General features: G+C 37.4%; 1 protein-coding gene across 1 annotated transcript; it reads right to left on the bottom strand.

Moving 5' to 3' along the window:
* Positions 1-10,916: 10,916 nt before the first annotated feature.
* Positions 10,917-11,546, bottom strand: LOC105994074 (keratin-associated protein 26-1-like). Its single transcript, XM_013027488.1, has one exon. The coding sequence runs from the start codon at positions 11,544-11,546 to the stop codon at positions 10,917-10,919; it is 630 nt and encodes a 209-aa protein (XP_012882942.1).
* Between the last annotated feature and the right edge of the window lie 6,303 nt (positions 11,547-17,849).

Below are 17,849 nucleotides of genomic sequence, written 5' to 3'. Positions count from 1 at the left end.
CCATAAAATCAATATATACTTAGAAGTACAGGTAGATAGATACATAGGTATAGATATTTAAAGGCATTAATCATATATTTTTGAAGTGATACATGTTGAAAATTCTTGATTTGGGAACAGAAACCCATGTTTTCATTCTTTGGAGATGTAACCTGTATTTAGGGAAATGTGACATGAATTTCACTTTTAAGTGTATAGTTCCCAATTTAAAAAGAGGTGACCTGAAAAATCTTGTTAATTTTTGCTAAGATCCACACCCATTGACTTTATGTGTCACCCTTCTTTTTACTATAATGAAACTGAAGATGTTGGCAGATGTGTGTTGATATATGCTCTATGAATGCAAGGCCTTTAGATGATTACCTATGTAAATTTCAACACAATTTTGAAATAGGATAGTATGGTATTTATAGCTGGTTTTCTTCTTATTATATCCCAAAATATATTTTCCTGTACATAGAAGCTTTGGGAATAGTTTATATTTCCTTGTAACTTAATCAAGAAAAAAATTAATTACTAATTATTTTCTGAAGTTTTATTATCAGTTGATAACTTAGACTCACAATGTACTCATACATGGAAAATAAAAATAGAAATTACTAGACTGGTTGACCCAAAAGGCAAAAGCCTGATTTTCATTTAGTTATAGTATGGAAGTATGCAACTCAATTTCTAATAATGTAGTTTAATAATATGTTAAATTCATAGCAGTTACATTGTGAGATACAAAAGTTTACATGTTACCATGGTACATAGGGAATTTTTCTTTAAGTTATCAATAACTCTACATGGAATTGTGTTGTTGTGTTACTGGAAAGAGGATATTGTGGACTGATACTTCCATGAGTAGAACTCAACCATCATTTCTGTAAGTGTACATTCATGAGTTGTTAAGAAGGTTCATTTATGAAGATAATGTATATCATTGTATCTATAGAAACATGCTTTTGAGGACACATATTAGAGTAGAAAATCATAGGCATATGTAGTATAGTGTTTTCTTGCCCTCCAACTTCTGATGGTAGTATTTTTTGTCATGCCATGAGCCAACTTTGTGGCCTAGGCAAATATAGCCAGAGCTTATGAGCTCAGTACTATTCAATTGCTAGTCTCTTGCAAGCAGTTTCTATGTTAAATTTCTGCATATGAAAATCAAGTATATTTAAGAGCTTCTCAGCAGTATCTCTCAGGATGTATTAATTATTATTAAAACTATAACTATTATAGAAAGGAATTAACTGTTACCCTCATGGTACACACTCAGGGAAGTTGATGGTGAGGTCTGTCTGCTTGAGATTTGCAGTGAAAAATTGTTGCCAAAGTAGACTTGACTGAGCTGCTTTTTAGATTGTGACCATACACTGCCTTGTTAATCACAGTTGGTGGGAAAGTAAACCTTCCCATTTGGAGGAAGGGCATTCCATAGCTAAGAATCCCTGATTTTCCCCCACCAGAAATTCTACATATCTCATGCTCACTCATGTAAGTTTAGTAATTAAATAGGCACCTTCTCCACTTGAGACACCTAGAAATTTCTACTCTGGCATTGGCTACACCTCTGTTTCTGTGGGTATATTTTAACAGTCATATTTATATGGAACCAGATCTTTACAAAAACTAAATAAGGAGTCAGGTTGTAATTGTCTTTATTGGATGGAGAGGTATCTGCCACAACTAACAACATACTTCAACCTTTTTTACACTGAATCTTAGAGACTTTTAGAAACCATTAGCTACCTGACAAACTTAATCTGAAATATAGATGCCTGGGCTACCTATATTTTCAATTGGGAGTGATAATTCTAATATGTGCCCCCACAAAGCAACTGAATTCTCAGACTCACGCAAAAGTACAAGTATTTCTCTGTATTATGTGTTTGCATCCTTTAAGATGATCAATAACTACTCATGAATGGTGCTGTGGTATTGCTTGGTAGAGAATATTCTGGATTGTTACTCTCCATGGCTACATCTCCACCATTTGACACCAAGAGAGTAACTGTATTTAGAGACTATTGTAAATAAAATGGGATTTTCCCTTTCATTTTTCAGGTGGTATGTTAATCCGTGTATAGTAAAACTAAAATTGAAGCATAGAAACACTGTGGGTAAGAGACTAGTAACTGAATAGTACTGAACTTGTAAGTTCTACTATATTTGCTCAGGCCACAAATGTCAACTGATGGTACTTCAAAATTCAGCATTGACATATCTTTGATATACTGTTTTTTGGGTTTTTTTTTGTTTTTGTTTTTGTTTTGGTTGGTGATGGGCTTGAACTCTGAGCCTGGGCGCTGTCCCTCAGCTCTTCAGCTCAAGGCTACTGCTCTACCACTTGAGCCACAGTGCCACTTCTGCCTTTTTTCTTTTTGCTTATGTGGTGCTGAGGGCCTCATGCATGCAAGGCAAGCGCTCTACCACTGAGCCACCTTCCCAGCCCCTGATATAATACTTTTATAAGTATCTATGTGAGTAAAGTTTAGTTGGTATCAGAAGGATAAAAATGATACTATCTCTCCTATGAGACCACAAAAGTGTAACATAAAAAATATTTTTCATAACTCTCATTGTGCTCTGAAGGTAAGTTCACTTATTTTGAGCACACTGATTGGCACAGAGGTCTATATTTGCAGATCCGATGTGGGGAAAACAAAATTTCTTTCATTAGTGAATATGATTCTTGGAATTCCCTGAAATTGATTGAAGTGAAAAAGAAAATAGAACAGAGGAGCTGCTATAGAACGGCATATTCCATATGCATTGTTTTATGACTTTTATACATAAGCAATCTTCACAGAAGGAATTCTTGCTCATTTTTTGGAAGGGGTGAATAGCACAGAAAAAATTTTGTGAAGGTGACAAACAATTCATTGACAACAGAGATAGTAAGAACATGGGTCATGCATTCCAGAGAATCGATATAGCAAAATGGCACAGGAGTTTCAAAGGCCACAAGAATGGCAGGTATTAGAATTAGTAATGGCTTATATGAGTAAAGAATAAAATGATAACTTCTAGCTCTATCTGCATTTAAACCCTGAATTTGTAAAGGTTGGAGGGACTGCCATAAATCAACCAATTTCCTCATTTTCTTCTACCTGCAGTCATGAGAGTTCTTATTTCTTCTCAGCTAGCAAAAAAATCCTATTTAATTCCATTAGTGAAGTCCAAAATGACATTATATTTGTGAAAATCTTCATATTCATTATGTGATCATCTATGTCCTAGATTTTTTTTACTTCTTTCCTTTACATGAAGGGTCTAATTCAATGATATGCCAAGCTTACCATGACTAATGTCAAAGCCAGACAAGTAGTTATGATATATGACTCAGTGTGCTGGGAAGAGCGTCTTGATGAGTCTTTCTTAAGTAGCATGCATGTTCCTGAGGTCAAATGCTCAATGACCTTCAAGGGATCTTGATTCCAGAAATGCGGCATGTATATACAATATGTTTATGTTTCTCACAGAGAATGTACAAGATGGACTTGGAGCATCTTTGGATCTATAAAAGAAATAGTTTCTCAAAAGCAAAACCAAACAATTAGGACATATATCAAAGAGACACAAGAGTCAACTAAAAGAATTTTTAACATCCAAACAGGAACAATTTTAGTGAACTTCTTTTTTTTAATTTCATTGTAATCTTTGACAATATAGGTGCTCTTTGATTTTTTTTCCCATTTTTTTCCTTCCCATGTTAATCCCAGAAAGAGAACTTGACACTGGCTTTGATCAGAGTAGTTCATCAACAAACAGTCAGACCTTAGAAATGATAAAAACATAGTATCTGGTACAATTTTGAAGGCTAATGTATATTTGCAAATAGAACCGTGAAAAGTCATGTCACTGCAGTTACATTTGCTATCTTTTATCAAGTGGACACAGCTCTTTCACTAATTAAAAACTTCTTTCATTCATGAGAATTAACAAATGAAGTCTCACAAAAACCAAACCTGCTATGCTGAGGAAGCACATTTTCTTGCAGGCTGAAGGGCATGCAAACTAGACTGTCCTAGTAATACCCCCCCCCCAAAAAAAAAGAATACTTAGCCTGGTATGCTAGCTCCAGTGTGTAATCTTAGCTACTTTGAAAGGATATATTGGGAGATCATGATTGTAGGCCAGCTGAAAAGAAAAGACTGGGAAACTCAGTGTGCAAAGGTTTATTAGGGATACATTAGAGAAGAAAATTGACCTCTCCCACTTCTCAAAGTCTCCCATTTAGACAGACTGACACAAAATAGAAATAAACCATTAGTATTCTAGAAGGTCTTGTATCAGAAATATTTTTCCACTGAAACTTAGTGGTGAAAGCCCATTGTACCAATATTTTCTAGAAAATGACCCAGCTTCCCACACATATATCAAATTGCTTTGGCATTGGAGGAAGAGAGTATATATTAATACATTAGATTAAAGCTTTAGTAGTGTTCTCTTCCCACATTCCACCGCATTCACATGGCAGCATTTTATAAACTGCTTATTTAGAGAAGCCCAGTGCCCTGGTAATCCAGGCAGGTGAGCCATGATGGACAGGACACTTAGAAGAGTGCTTGGTATGGAACAGCAATTCAAAAACACCTGTTCAGGAAATGATGCTGAATGAATGTGTTTGGAGATAAAATTTTAAAACATAGTTCCAGACCCTTACTTCTGAGCTATTTATTTTTGTGCATTTTCCCCACCTCTTTCTTTTCCATTTTCCCTATTTCTCTCTCTCTCTCTCTCTCTCTGCCTACATGACTGAGAAGGAAATAGAAGCAGGTTTGAATGCACAGCTTCATCCTAATAGCAAACAGAGTAATGGAGAATAGATTTCTCTGTAGAAAACAAAGATGTCAAGAATGCTTTAAAATATATAGCAGGCTTTTCTCCCTGCAGTTGAGAAAGGTCTGTAATCAATTCGTACATTTGTATTACAGATGTGTTTTGCAAGCCATCTTCACCTCCAGAAATACAGTTCATGCAGAATTGACAAAACCAGATATTTATCAGCCAATAAGAATTCCACAGAGAAAATGAAAAGTGTTCTTCTATTGTAATGAAGAAAGAAGGTTCATCAATGCAACTGCTATTAGGCAGTACAGGGGCAGACAACACATTTGATAGGGGGAAACATAACATTTTCTTACTTGCTCTTTCTCTTGCTTTGTATAGTTATATCTGACAGTAGTCTATTTATATTGGAAAACAGAAGTAGTGCTACGGAATTAAGACAGATAGTCAAGTGGAGAGGTAGCCAACTATGTTTGTTTATGACCTTTTGACTTGCCAGTGAAATCACTGATCCAAAGGACATAGATAAGGTTAGATCATTCCTCTTTGAAGATCTCTTCATTAAAATTCCCTTCATTTCTTCAAAAATAAAATGATTATAACAATTTTTTATTGTGAAAATACCGTACAGAGGGGTTACAATTACATGGGCAAGATAATGAGTACATTTCTTATCAAGCATTCTTGCCTCCTCCTTTGTTTCCCCTTCTCATCTCCCCCCAAACCACCCCCACCCTGCTTACCTCTTCCCCTCACCCCTCCCCCCAGCCAAAGTTGTAAAGTTCCTTTTTCAACATAACATCTTGTACATCTCATTGTTGCACAGGGCTCTGGAATCAGTCATTGACACTGAAATACAAAACCAATTGCAATGGGAACTGTGGAGTGGAGGTGGAAGGAAACAATTAATTTCACTCCCTAAAATGTGACCCTCCTTTATATTTTCAATAATTGCCAAGAGATACATACAAGTAATCAAAGAACACAATTTTTTATTGTCTGCCATTGTGATGGGATGAACCTGGAAGTTTTTCTGTTGCTGTGCTCTGTAGCCTCCACTCATGGCATTTTCTAGGCCTGGCATATTTTACAGGAAATTTATGCCCAGTAAAATCCCTGCTCATTACATTTTAGAATCCCAGATGTCACATAAAGGGCACTGCCCCACTTGGAAAAGGTCACTGTCTTCCACAATATGAAAGAAGTGGAGTATGCAGAGGACATACTTTTATTAATCCAGAAGATTTTTCCTAGTGACTGCTATTTATCAAGATGAATGCTAGACATCTCAGAAGAAAATATATAAAACCTTGTATTATATTTTTTTTAAAAATAAACTTCATTTCTAGACACTGTGAGACAATTAGCAATTTTATTGCTAGACATCTTTCAACACAAATTAGATTACAGGGGCATAAGAAAAATGTGCTTTTATTTCAAAGCACAACTCAATCTTTGGACAGCTGAATATCTAACAGAAAAATTTAAAAATAGGAAAATAATCATGATGAACATGTCAGCAACAATTTATATTCATCAATGATATATTCTTAAGACATCAAAATAAGCAGAAAGAATAGCTTTCCATACCAAAAGTAAGTTAAAAAAAAAGATCAGAAATATCCAAATGTGAGAGCAGAAAAATGCTTGGATGTTGAACAAAATAAAACACATGTTTCAGCATTGTTAATATGAAGAATGAAGAATATTTTATTGCTTGACATTTCTTGTCAAGCTCATAATCATACTACTTCTAACATTTGCATATATATTTTGGTGACTGTTTAACCTTCAAAAAACAAATAAGGCTGGGTCTATAGCTCAATGGTAGAGCACTTACTTAAGCACATACCTAGCCCTGAGTTCAATTTGGTACCACAAAAAAAGAGTGAGCAGGTGTTTGCAGTGTTTTGGTCGATTAGTTTGTACTGAAAGTTAATAAAATTCATTGTCAAATTTGGAAGATTTGAACATTGCAAGGAAGAAGTTCTGCATTTCTTTGCCTGGCTGTGAAAGGAAATTAAGATATATGAATCATGTCTATGATCTCAAGCTAACCATGCTTCTCATTTCTGTTGCTTAAAAATTATACACATGATATTTTCTCTTATTACAAAAGTTAGTAGGTTCTATGTCAAAGTTTTACTTCTTTGGTTTTATGATTTACTTATCTGATGTATAAATGAATGGATAGACTAATGATTGGTGCGGAAATATCCTTAGAGAAACAATGAAAATTCTAACACACATGATTATATGTATATAATCAAAACAAACAACAAACAAAACCAGCACAAATTTAAGACTTTGCCCAGCTTTCTTGCTCCTCTTTTTGGAGACATTTCCCTTAGTAAGTTTTAGGTTCTAGCACCTAGAATAAATCCAACAATTAAATAGCAGTGAATGACTAATTCACAAATCCTTAGAAATTGCTCAAGCTCTTTCAAAATTATCTTGTGAGAGAATCAACTATTTTATGTTATATGGACCACACTGAATTTTGCTGTCTCAGCAAGATGCTGTGATTTAGAGTGATTCTAAAGGAAATATTCATTCATCTCTCATTAGAGGCCCATCTGCCTGAGTTTACCTTGCTTTTGGAAAACAGCCAATGCTTGCTAAACACATTTTAGACATAGCTTATTGGTTTGACCCTGTTGTTGGCAAGAGGGCTTAATTATTGAACATACTGGCAAATTCTCTGTTACAATTCTCTCTTCTCACACATCCTTTCAGTTTCAATAGCCTTCTTCTGATTTGCTACCTATTTCACCTTCTGCCTTTTACCTTGCTCTACCTGACTAGAACACATCTCCACAGGGTAGCTCTCTTCAAATCATTCTAGGACCAATTCAAGTGTAATTTTTTTAAGTAGGAAAATGCCCTTGACCTTGCTGTAAGTAACCATCTCTCCTGTTTTCAATATCATTTGTATCTTCTTTATACTACCTGGGGAAATTCTCTAATATATTTCTCTATATCAGTATCTACCAATAACTTGCTATCTAATCAACTTCCGGTGTCCAAAAGTGAGATTAGCACACAGTCAGAATTCCTTATTTAGACACTGATTTGCCCTCATACAAATGTAATGACCAAATATTACTATGAAATGTTGACTGGCATATCAATCTCAAGCTGCTGATACATTTATTTTGGTGTGTGTGTGTGTGTATGTGTGTGTGTGTGTGTGTGTGTGTGTGTTAGTCCTGGAGCATGAACTACAGGCCTGCGTGCTGCTGTCCTTGTGCTTTTTCACTCAAGACTGGTGCTTTTCCACCTGAGTCACAGTTCCACTTCTGGATTTTTGTGGTTAATTGAAGATAAAAGTCCTATGGACCCTCCTGCAAGTTTTAAACCTTGATCCTCAGATCTCCACCTCCTAAAGCTGACAGGTGTCAGCTGCCGGTGCCTGGCATGCTGATATCTTTCAGAAAGATTCTCCTGGATGCTTCAATAAACACAGTCTGGAAAACAGAAAAAAATGAAATATTGGTTTCATGGTTTAAATGATGAAAGATCCAATAAATAAGCCATCACAACACTGCACACACTAAATATTTCACTCCACTCTCTTCTTGCTGACATGGTTGTTGGTATAATCCCCTTTTTTTTCAATTCTGCTTGTGTTTGTTGAGATTCCTCAAGTTCTTGCTTTGGTATTTGCTAATTAATTTGAAATTCCTCAACAGATATTACTTTAACTATATCCTCTGTTTCTTAAAGAGTATGTCACAGCATTGGAAATTGTTCCCTCTTCCATACTTAGATATGGAATTCTTCTTTTTCATCATCATCATCATCATCATCATCATCATATCATCATCTTCTTTCATTGCATTTCAGTTTGAGAAGTTTTGACCAAGATATTTTCAAGTTCATTGATTCTTTCTTTGGCCAGTCTATCCAGAGACCACCTTCATTTTGTTTTTGAACTATTGCTGATTTGTACCACTTAAAATACTTTCACTTTGTACCTCTACTTACATTGGTCATTTGTTTTGTGACGTAGTCATTTTATTTTCACCATTAGATCTCTGAACATGCTTATTAGAGTTATGTTAATTTTTCATGCATTTTTATTATTATAAAAACAATGCATAGAGGGGTTACGGTCAGATAAACAGTTTTTTTGAGCAATGTCACCCCTTCCGGTTTTTCCTTCCCATCCCCACCCACAAGTGGTATAGTTCATTTTCAACAGTATCCAGTGAGTACCACTGCTGATTTGTTTACCCTTTGTCCCTCCATTTCTTAGACCCTGCCAAAGACAGATAAATTAACAAGACAAAAGGAAAACAAAAACAGCATCCTTTTGTCTTGTTTGTTTATCTGACAGAGTACTTTAAAATCCCTTCTCTGGTCATTTTAATGTTATATTTGAGTCCCTCTTACAGTCTGACATTTTCTCAGGAAACTATGTTTTTTATGGCTTTTTGGTATGCCTCTTTTGTTATTGTTGAAAGACATGCTAGATCCAGTAATAGGAACTAAGATAAATTGGCCTTTGTCATGAAATTTGAAGCTATTCTGGTGAGGGGAGAGACTGTTTGTGGCATTTACTGAAGTAGCAGGTCTCGGGGATGTCCTGCCTCTCTGACACTCTTGATTTTGCCCTGCACTTGATTCTCAGCTGGCCTGGGAGCTTGTTCCTTCCCCAAGGGAGCTCTCTTAGGACATCCATTGTTATTACACAGGAGCCTTGTTGGTATGTGGGGTTAAGTGGAGGAGAGGGCAAGTATTCTGTAATCATATCATTAGATCTCAGTCATCCAGTGGTCTGTGTCTCTGAGCTGTGAAGTGCTAAGTGTTTCTTAGTCCCTTTGGCCCCCACTGAGGTGAACCAGAAAAGTTAGTGAAGGTTGGAGAGGTCAAAATATCCATTGCTCAGGTGGGATGCTCTGGGCTAGTCTTTTCTCCTATCAGATAGGATTAGTTCTGAATCAGACAGTGCTTCTCCAGTGTCACTTCTGCTCTGCTTCCCCAGCTCTGTGCCTGGAGACACTCATGGGTGACAACACATTAAGCACAGGGCATTTCTTCAACTGTGATGGTCCTCTTCACCCCAGAGGCGTTCATACTTTGTCTACTTCTTACTCAGCCCCCCAAAATTTCTAAGAAGTATTATCTTGCACTTAATAATATGACTCATGTTTATAACCAGCAAGTTTTTCTCCAGAAAAATCAAGGAAAGATGACAGGTGCACATGACCAGGGGAAAGACACTCACAGGATGTTTAAAAGAAGCCAGAGATGGATATGTTGGGTAGCATTCCAGCATATGGCTTTATTCCAACATGCCAAAACAAGCAAGACAACGATACCGACTAGAAGTGAGAACAATGGCTATGGATGTGTAACAGTGACTTGTGTATAGATTAATGAGTATGTTATACATCAACTCAGATTTCATTCAGAACAATGTTAAAATAATTGTAAGAAAAGCTTGCAGGAATTTTGGGTGGCGATATTGAGCAGAAGAGGATAATGCTGACAAGAGAGAGGTAGGAAGACACTAAAGTAAAGCAGATCTCATGCAAAGAAGTCTAGATTTCCTTCTTACGGAAACACATTAGAGGAGCCATCAGAGGCTTATGGCTAGATTAAAATATAGGAGTATTAGACTGGGCATATGTGCAAATGTGGAGGAAGATAAGAGATGCTTGCTAATCTTTCTTTTCCTCCATAACTTCTACCAATGACTTCTAAGTCTCGAGTGCACACAGCCTAAAGTCTCTGTACTTGTGAATAGCTCTTAGAAGAAAACAAAAGCCCACATAAAGCCATCACCCTGGTGTTGGGTGATAGGATACAGAGGCAACTGTCATGGACCAGGCAAAGAGTTGAGCCTGGTCACTTGTAGTAGAGTGAAGTGATGAAAGACAAATCAGTGAAAACCAGATTCTTCATTCTGACTTACGTCTCGTTTATTGTAATAAGGATGAAATACATAGTTCCCCCATCCCCAAGCCACCCTGAAGAGTGTTGTAAATCAACTCCGATGAAAACAAGGGAAACCTGTGACCAGAGACGCTTGCATTAGATCGGGAATGGTAACAACCCAGACAAAGTAGTCTCTGCTCACAAAGAAGAAGTCCACAGAGCTGGCTTTTACTTTTCCCTGGATCTTCTTCATCTTACTGCCCACCCTGTGCACAGCAAGTTGGCCGGCAGGTGACGCACACAGGGGTGAGAGGCTGGCAACCACTGGAGAGAGGCTGCAGAGGTCTGAAGCTGCTGGACACTATGGACACCGTTTGAGGACCAAAGGCCACACACCCCAGGGGGCGGCATCCCGAAGTCAAGAGGCTCTGAGGTCGGTAGCTGTTGGGCAAACAGACAAAGGGGCGATAGCCACTGGACACGCAGCCCACAGGCTGACAGCTGTTGAACAGAGGGCGTACTGGGTGACAGCTGCTAGACACATAGCTCAGAGGTCTACAGGATGCAGGAAGACAGGAAGACGAGATGAGGGAAGACGCTGGAGAAAAGCCAGTTCCCTGGCAGGGTCTGGGCATATAGTAGGTGGTGGAAGGGTAGCAGGAAGTTTCAAAGTTGTTGCACTCCTGGCCTGCCGGTTGGCAGCTCTCCTGGCAGTTGTCCCCGAAGCAGGTGTGGTCTTGACAGCTTCTGGGTAAGTGGAAGACCTCGCCGCCGCAGTTCATGTTTGAAGAGCAGACGGCCATGGAGGGGACCAGCGGAAGGTGGCAGGAATTGCGGAGAGATCCTGAGCTGCAGTTGTCAGAGCAGAAGTTGTGGCAAGACATAGCCAGGTTCAGAGAGCAGACTGTTGTTCGAGGGAGGAAGTGAGCGCCTCTGGTGTGGCTCTGACCCTCACTTGGTCCCTTTTATATCCCCAGAGACGGCTGGTTCTGTATACAGACTCTTCTTCCTTGTTGTATGAGGCTGCATGGGAACTCTTTGTTATAGTCTAGGAAGCGGAGCTCCCCTCCTCCTATAAAACTGGAGGCTCCTTGCAGTGACTTCCATTGATTAGCTATGTCTGTAAGCCAGTAAGACTAATATAAATAGGATCAGTCCTTAAATGATACACCCCAAACATACACTTTGGAAGGCTATGAACTTATTGCAATTATAGCCAACCTGGCACCGACATATTTCAAATTCCTTTCTTGAAATTGTCTTTAAAAGCTGCAGTTCTTTGAAATGGCAGCAAATCATTTTTTCTTTGAAGACAGATTTCATTCTCCTTAGAAATTGCCAACAGTCCCTTAGAAGTAAGAGTCTTGCCAAGGAATGTGTAGATTCCTGTAACAACAACAACAACAAAAGAATGTGATCTATTCTATTGTGGAAATTTCCAATGAGCTTTGATTTATGTCAGTATCCTAGTATAAACTGACTTCCTTTCTGTACTTAGTTACTGATTTCAGTAAATAAACAAATGGAGTAAAGGCAAAAGCTTGGGTTTTGTCAGATACTTTTAAATGTAAGTAATGAAGCTGAGTGCAGTTAAATTATTTTCAGACAAAATGTTATTTTCCAGATTTAGGACTGGGATATGAGTATATAATATGATAGAAAAGTAAAATGATTGTTTAAAAAGTAGGATCAAAAGTACTGATCAAGAATTGGATGTATCTTGCTTCCTATATTAGTTCTGATATAGTCTCAAAAGGGAGTTTGCAACCAGATTTATGTAGATAATAACATCAGAATAAATGAAGAGTTTTCCACAGTTTGAGTCATTTAACAGCTATTTGGGAATATATATTTCTGGGGAAAAAACTTTAAAATGCATAGTTGTGGTTAGATTTAAACACATCACTGCCATCATATTTTGGCATAACTAGTTTTTTGATGGGAGTTTAAAGTAATTGCTCAGCCTAGCTTCCTTTCCCTTTGGCTAGAAATGCAACTTAAATCATAAAATTTTCTTCTATTTTAATCTTTGGTCACAATTATGAAGTCTCTCCTGTCTAGGTATATAGATCATCTGGAGTAGAAGCTGGCCTTCTCTGTAGGGTGATACACGTCTATTTTACAACAAGGGAGTATATATATATATATATAAATGGAATATTGCTAATGGCCTGTGGTAAGACACACTATCCCAGAATGTTAGGCCAGAGGTCACTGTTCTTGGATGATTTATCTGCTGGGATTAAGGAGCTCATCACCTGACAGTTTGACTAGATGAGTCTTCTTGTGCAATCCTGGCTGCATCAGCTAAATACCATCAGTAATAGGCACAGCCATCGTCAGCTGAATGCTTATCAAATGTGTGTGTTGATGCCCTTTATGTTTGTTCTTCTCTAATACAAGAGCATAATGCCTGTGTCATTAGTCAGTAATGTCGTATGTACGTATATACAACGTATGCATGTATGCATGTATAAACACAGTCTATGTCTATGTGCACATTAAGTTTTCTGTGAAGAAAGGCATGAGTATAAGGTGAAACCCAGATTCATTCAGTGTCTACTCTGTGGTATATCTTGTGGTATGCTACTCAACAACACAAGTGATTTCATTTTATCCTTACAAGTCTAGGAAGATAATTCTGTTTTTAAGGATTCACATGAGAAAACGTGTGACTTAGACACTTACCATTGTATCTATGAAGAAACACACTTCAAATATTGTCTTTCCAAAACTTACCAATGACTTACAGTTTTCTCCTTTTTTCATTCATTTTTTTAAAATTCTAGATTCTATTCTCACCAACATTTTATTTTTTATTTTTATTTATTTTTTGTTGTGAAAATACTGTACAGAGGGGTTACAATTACATATGGGCAAGACAATGAGTACATTTCTTATCAAGCATTGTAGCCTCCTCCTTTGTTTCCCCTTCCCATCCCTTCCCAGACTCCCTCCCCACCCTCCCTACCCAATCCTCCCCCCCCCACCAAAGTTGTAAAGTTCGTTTTCAACATGACAACTTGTACTTCTCATTGTTGCAATGGGTCCACCTGTTTCCTTATTTAAACTACTTGTTTTCCCCTTCCCATCCACAAATTATACTGACATCAAATACAGTGAAAGCAGGGGTTATATTTATATGTTCCTGCCCAACATTTTATTTTTTTAATCTTAGAGATCATCAATGATGATTTCCCTATAGCCAATATGGTATTATACTTTTGTCTTAACTCTGTTGTATCTTTACTCTTGCTGTCTCCATATCTCTATCATATTCCCTGAGATGCGGTTAATGGTAACTTTCCAACATTATATCTCACTTGGTCTAGCTATCTTAAATATCTGCCAATTGTCCACAACATAGAATCGAACTTATGTTTTTCAGTCAAAATTATTGACTAAGTAACGACCTACATTTCTAAGCATGGGTTCATCGGATTTGATTTTATAGAACTCCAAGCTACTCTATTTGCCATCAACAACAAATGTTTAATTATATTGATGCTTCCCTCTTAGCTCTTTGGTATACTCTTTTACCCTGGCCTTTGCTTATCCATATTCTACTCTGTATTCTGATACCCAGGTTAAACATAATTCCTGTAAGACAGCCTTCATTTCTGCCAGAAAGAAGTAATTTATCTTCCATTTGGATTATTTATCTCTTTAAATATCTCTTAGTATACTATTTAAGACCTTATATTTGATTCAATCTTAACCTATTTCTGCTTGAGCAGTAATTAATTCTGTTGAAGATGAAGTCTTATCTGTGTTTGTATTTCTCAAAGTGCCCATCATAATAATTGTTTTCTACTCATTCAAATGAAAAAGTCTTTGTGGCATTTCTTTCTGCTGATAATTTAATTTTCTATTACTTTATCTCAAACATTTCTCACATTTGAATGAAGGCTTTAATGTAGGTCAATATATATATAGGGTTAGATAGCTGCTAGTGATAATTGATAAGGTTGGGTAGAGTTTATTTTTAACTCAGATTTTCTTGTTTCTAATCTGTTCATTATATGAAGATATCTACATTTAAATCTTAGACCTCAGTTTTACATACTAAAATCTATCACTGTCTTCTGTGCTTTAAGAGCTTTTTTTCAGTGAAAAGTCTAATACTTGGTTTGTCAACAAAATCCTGAGTTTTCCTACCAAACTTACGTTACAGACTTGAAGGAAAGCCAAGCTCACCTTTCAGGTCCCAGACAATATTGGTTCCATTATTTCCTGGCATATCAGCAGCAGTTCTTCTGGCTTCTTCGTGATCTAAATTCTGTAGGCGTAAAAAGAACTCCAGGGAGACATCGGCCACTGGAAATATCACTTAAGGGTGTAGAATTTCTAGTCTTTTTAAGTAGAACATGAGGGCCAGACATCAGTGTTAGGACCTGTCAGTAACTCTCACATCCCACTAAAATCTAGAGGTGCCCTCACTGAGTTTGGCTCTCACAATCTTTTCCTTGCCAGATGGAATAGCTCTTAGGACCTTCTGTTAAGCCAGTGTTGGCCAACACATTCGCTTCCTCCCAAACATTATTTTATAGCACTTCCTAAGGGTCAGGGAAGCAGTCTTTCTTGGTTAAAAGGATGTCATCTCAGCGATTCAACTCTTCAGCCTGGTCATACCTGGCGACAACACAATAATATTTTTTCTCATGTAAGTGATATTTTTTCTTCCCTGCAAGTTTTCTCATGTTGAAAACTTTCCTATTTCTTTTCTGGATCACGTCTTTAAAACATGGTCTTGTTTTTATATTTAAGGACATTGATTTGTGAAGGAATACTCGGAAATATCTGAGTGTTGATGACCAGAGTTTTTACATGTCACCTTTTTCATGATGGAAGTGAAAAAGGGAATATTTAACTCTCCCTTTCAGTATTTTACAAAAAAAACCCACATCTTTTCTCCAGAGGTTCTTGGAAACCATTCTCCTATAGAGAATAAAATGTATTTAGATAAGATTGCATAACAAATGATCCTTTAACATTAGAAAAAAAATCCTAAATTGATACTATTTTGAATTAAATACAGACATCACTAAGGCTTTGGGGTTTGCTCATGCACAGCACTGAATAAATGAAACCTAATGGCAGCATCGAAGTTGAGACGGAAGACTGTTGGGAAAACCATCATTGGGAAGTTGTTGCACTGTGTGTGTCTTTAGAGCACATTCACTGATTCATTTTGCTCTGGATTTTCTTGTCAATCATGTTCACACATCAAAAAGCCTTGGAAAATAAAATTAGCAGTCTCTCTCTTGTCCCAATGCCCATTACTGTATCCATGATCCAGGTTTCCTAAGCTCAGATATCTGTCACAGAAAACAACCTATTAACTGTGAAGTGTCACCTGACCCAGTAATGATCAGAATTTGGGGAACTGATACAAATTCTGACACTCTAGCTTCAGCTATTATCATGAAAATAACTGTCTTTGTCTCTGACCTAGGTGTCTCATGTCCGCTGCTAGCATTCCAGAAACTGTGACAAGTTAAATTGTTAGCACACAAATAAGTGAAAATATCTGACTTTTTGCCATTCCCAATGACCTTTTCCACAAACTGCTGTTTTCTAGTTGAAATTATGGCACTGCACTGCCATCACTTTAATAACTCTGTTGTTTTGACAAGTGTGTAATACAGCGTAGAGCTTTTGGGGAGCAATACAGTAGTCATTGTAATATTGAAATGATGATGGGTCATTTATGTAGCAAGAAAAGATTAATTAAAGTTATTATCAGATAAAGAAATATGTTGTTCTATTGAAAACACTTCGGAAAGCCTTAGAAGGCATTAAACCTGAATGAAAAGGAATAGATGTGAACCAAAGTTTAGTTAAGAAAGAGTCTCAAAAGCTGAGTTGTAAAGAAATAGATGAGTTGGTCAGATTTTTTTTTCTTTTAAAGACATATAGCCAGTTTCATGATATTTTTGAACCCATCCTCCCAATATGCCAGGTAGAAATAATTGGAGATTTTATTTAGGATAACTATGAAGGAGTGCTTAAAAGATCTTAAAGTATGTGACATGGAAGTCAAAGCAAACGCTGGTGACTTTGGAGCTCTATTGTTGACAAGTAAAGGCAGTCCACTAGGGGTCAGGAGCTGCTAACTCCCGATCATGGCTAGACACAAGATGCAATACAAAAGTAACCTCTCTGAGCTTTGCCGATCCCAGGAGAGGCAGCCCAGCATTTTGAGTGGACATTGGTAGTTGGAACGATCAAAAGAGAAACGATCCGGAGCAAAACCCACAAGGGCTGGGTGGACCACATTGCTGATTGGCTAGTGGCTGGGGTCCCTGGGATTTCTTGGCTATCACTCAGGAGCTGTGTTCTCTACCATGGCTGCTACTGCTTCGCAGAGGGCACCTCTGAGGCTCACTTGGAGGAAAGAATTATTAGAGATGAAGGCCGAAGCATATAAATAGCCCCTGGGGAAATGACAGCTGTAGTGTTCAGCTGAGCAATTACCAAAAGACAAGATGACCTTAGTTTAGATTGTAGATAAACTACCCTCACATACTGAGTGTAATTTCTCCCTCTCTCTCTCCAGTAGCTTTCAGAAAGTTTTAGCAATGACTATTGGCATCAGCGCAGGTTTTATGCTGATTATTTCAAAAATGATGGTGAGTGAAACACCGTTATTTAAACGTCAGGGAACATGGCTATTTATCATCAGAGAAAAATACCTATTCTATCTCTCAGACTAGGGACCCTTACTTGCTATCCAGTGAACTTTGCAGTTAGAGAAACAAATTAACCTTAATTAAATGAGATTTCAGCTGGGTGCTGTTGGTTCATCCCTGTAATCTTCACTACTTTGGAGCTAGAGATTGGGAGTACCCTGGAATAAGGACGTCATGAGATCAAACAGTATTCTAGATTCCATCTCACAATTGGTGGGAGCTGTGGTGCTCACTCGCCTACCAAAGCTACTACAAGAAGCATACATTGGAGGATCGCAGTCCATGTCAGTCTAGGCAAAAAAGTAAGACTATTTCAAAATTAACCAGAACAAAAAGGACTGACGATTAGCTCAAATAATAAACACTTGCATGGCAAAAATAAAGCCCTAAGATCAAATCCCAGAACCACCAAATAAAACATTTAAAATTCTGTGGATGCATAAATGTTTATTACAACTAGCATATCAATTTAAGATAGGGCCACATTTACGATCT

The sequence above is a fragment of the Dipodomys ordii genome, unplaced genomic scaffold (assembly GCF_000151885.1).
Source record: "Dipodomys ordii isolate 6190 unplaced genomic scaffold, Dord_2.0 Scaffold104, whole genome shotgun sequence".
NCBI classification, from domain to species: Eukaryota; Metazoa; Chordata; class Mammalia; order Rodentia; family Heteromyidae; genus Dipodomys; species Dipodomys ordii.
Note: the sequence above shows the minus strand (reverse complement) of the source record. Positions and strands in the feature narration are given on the sequence as shown.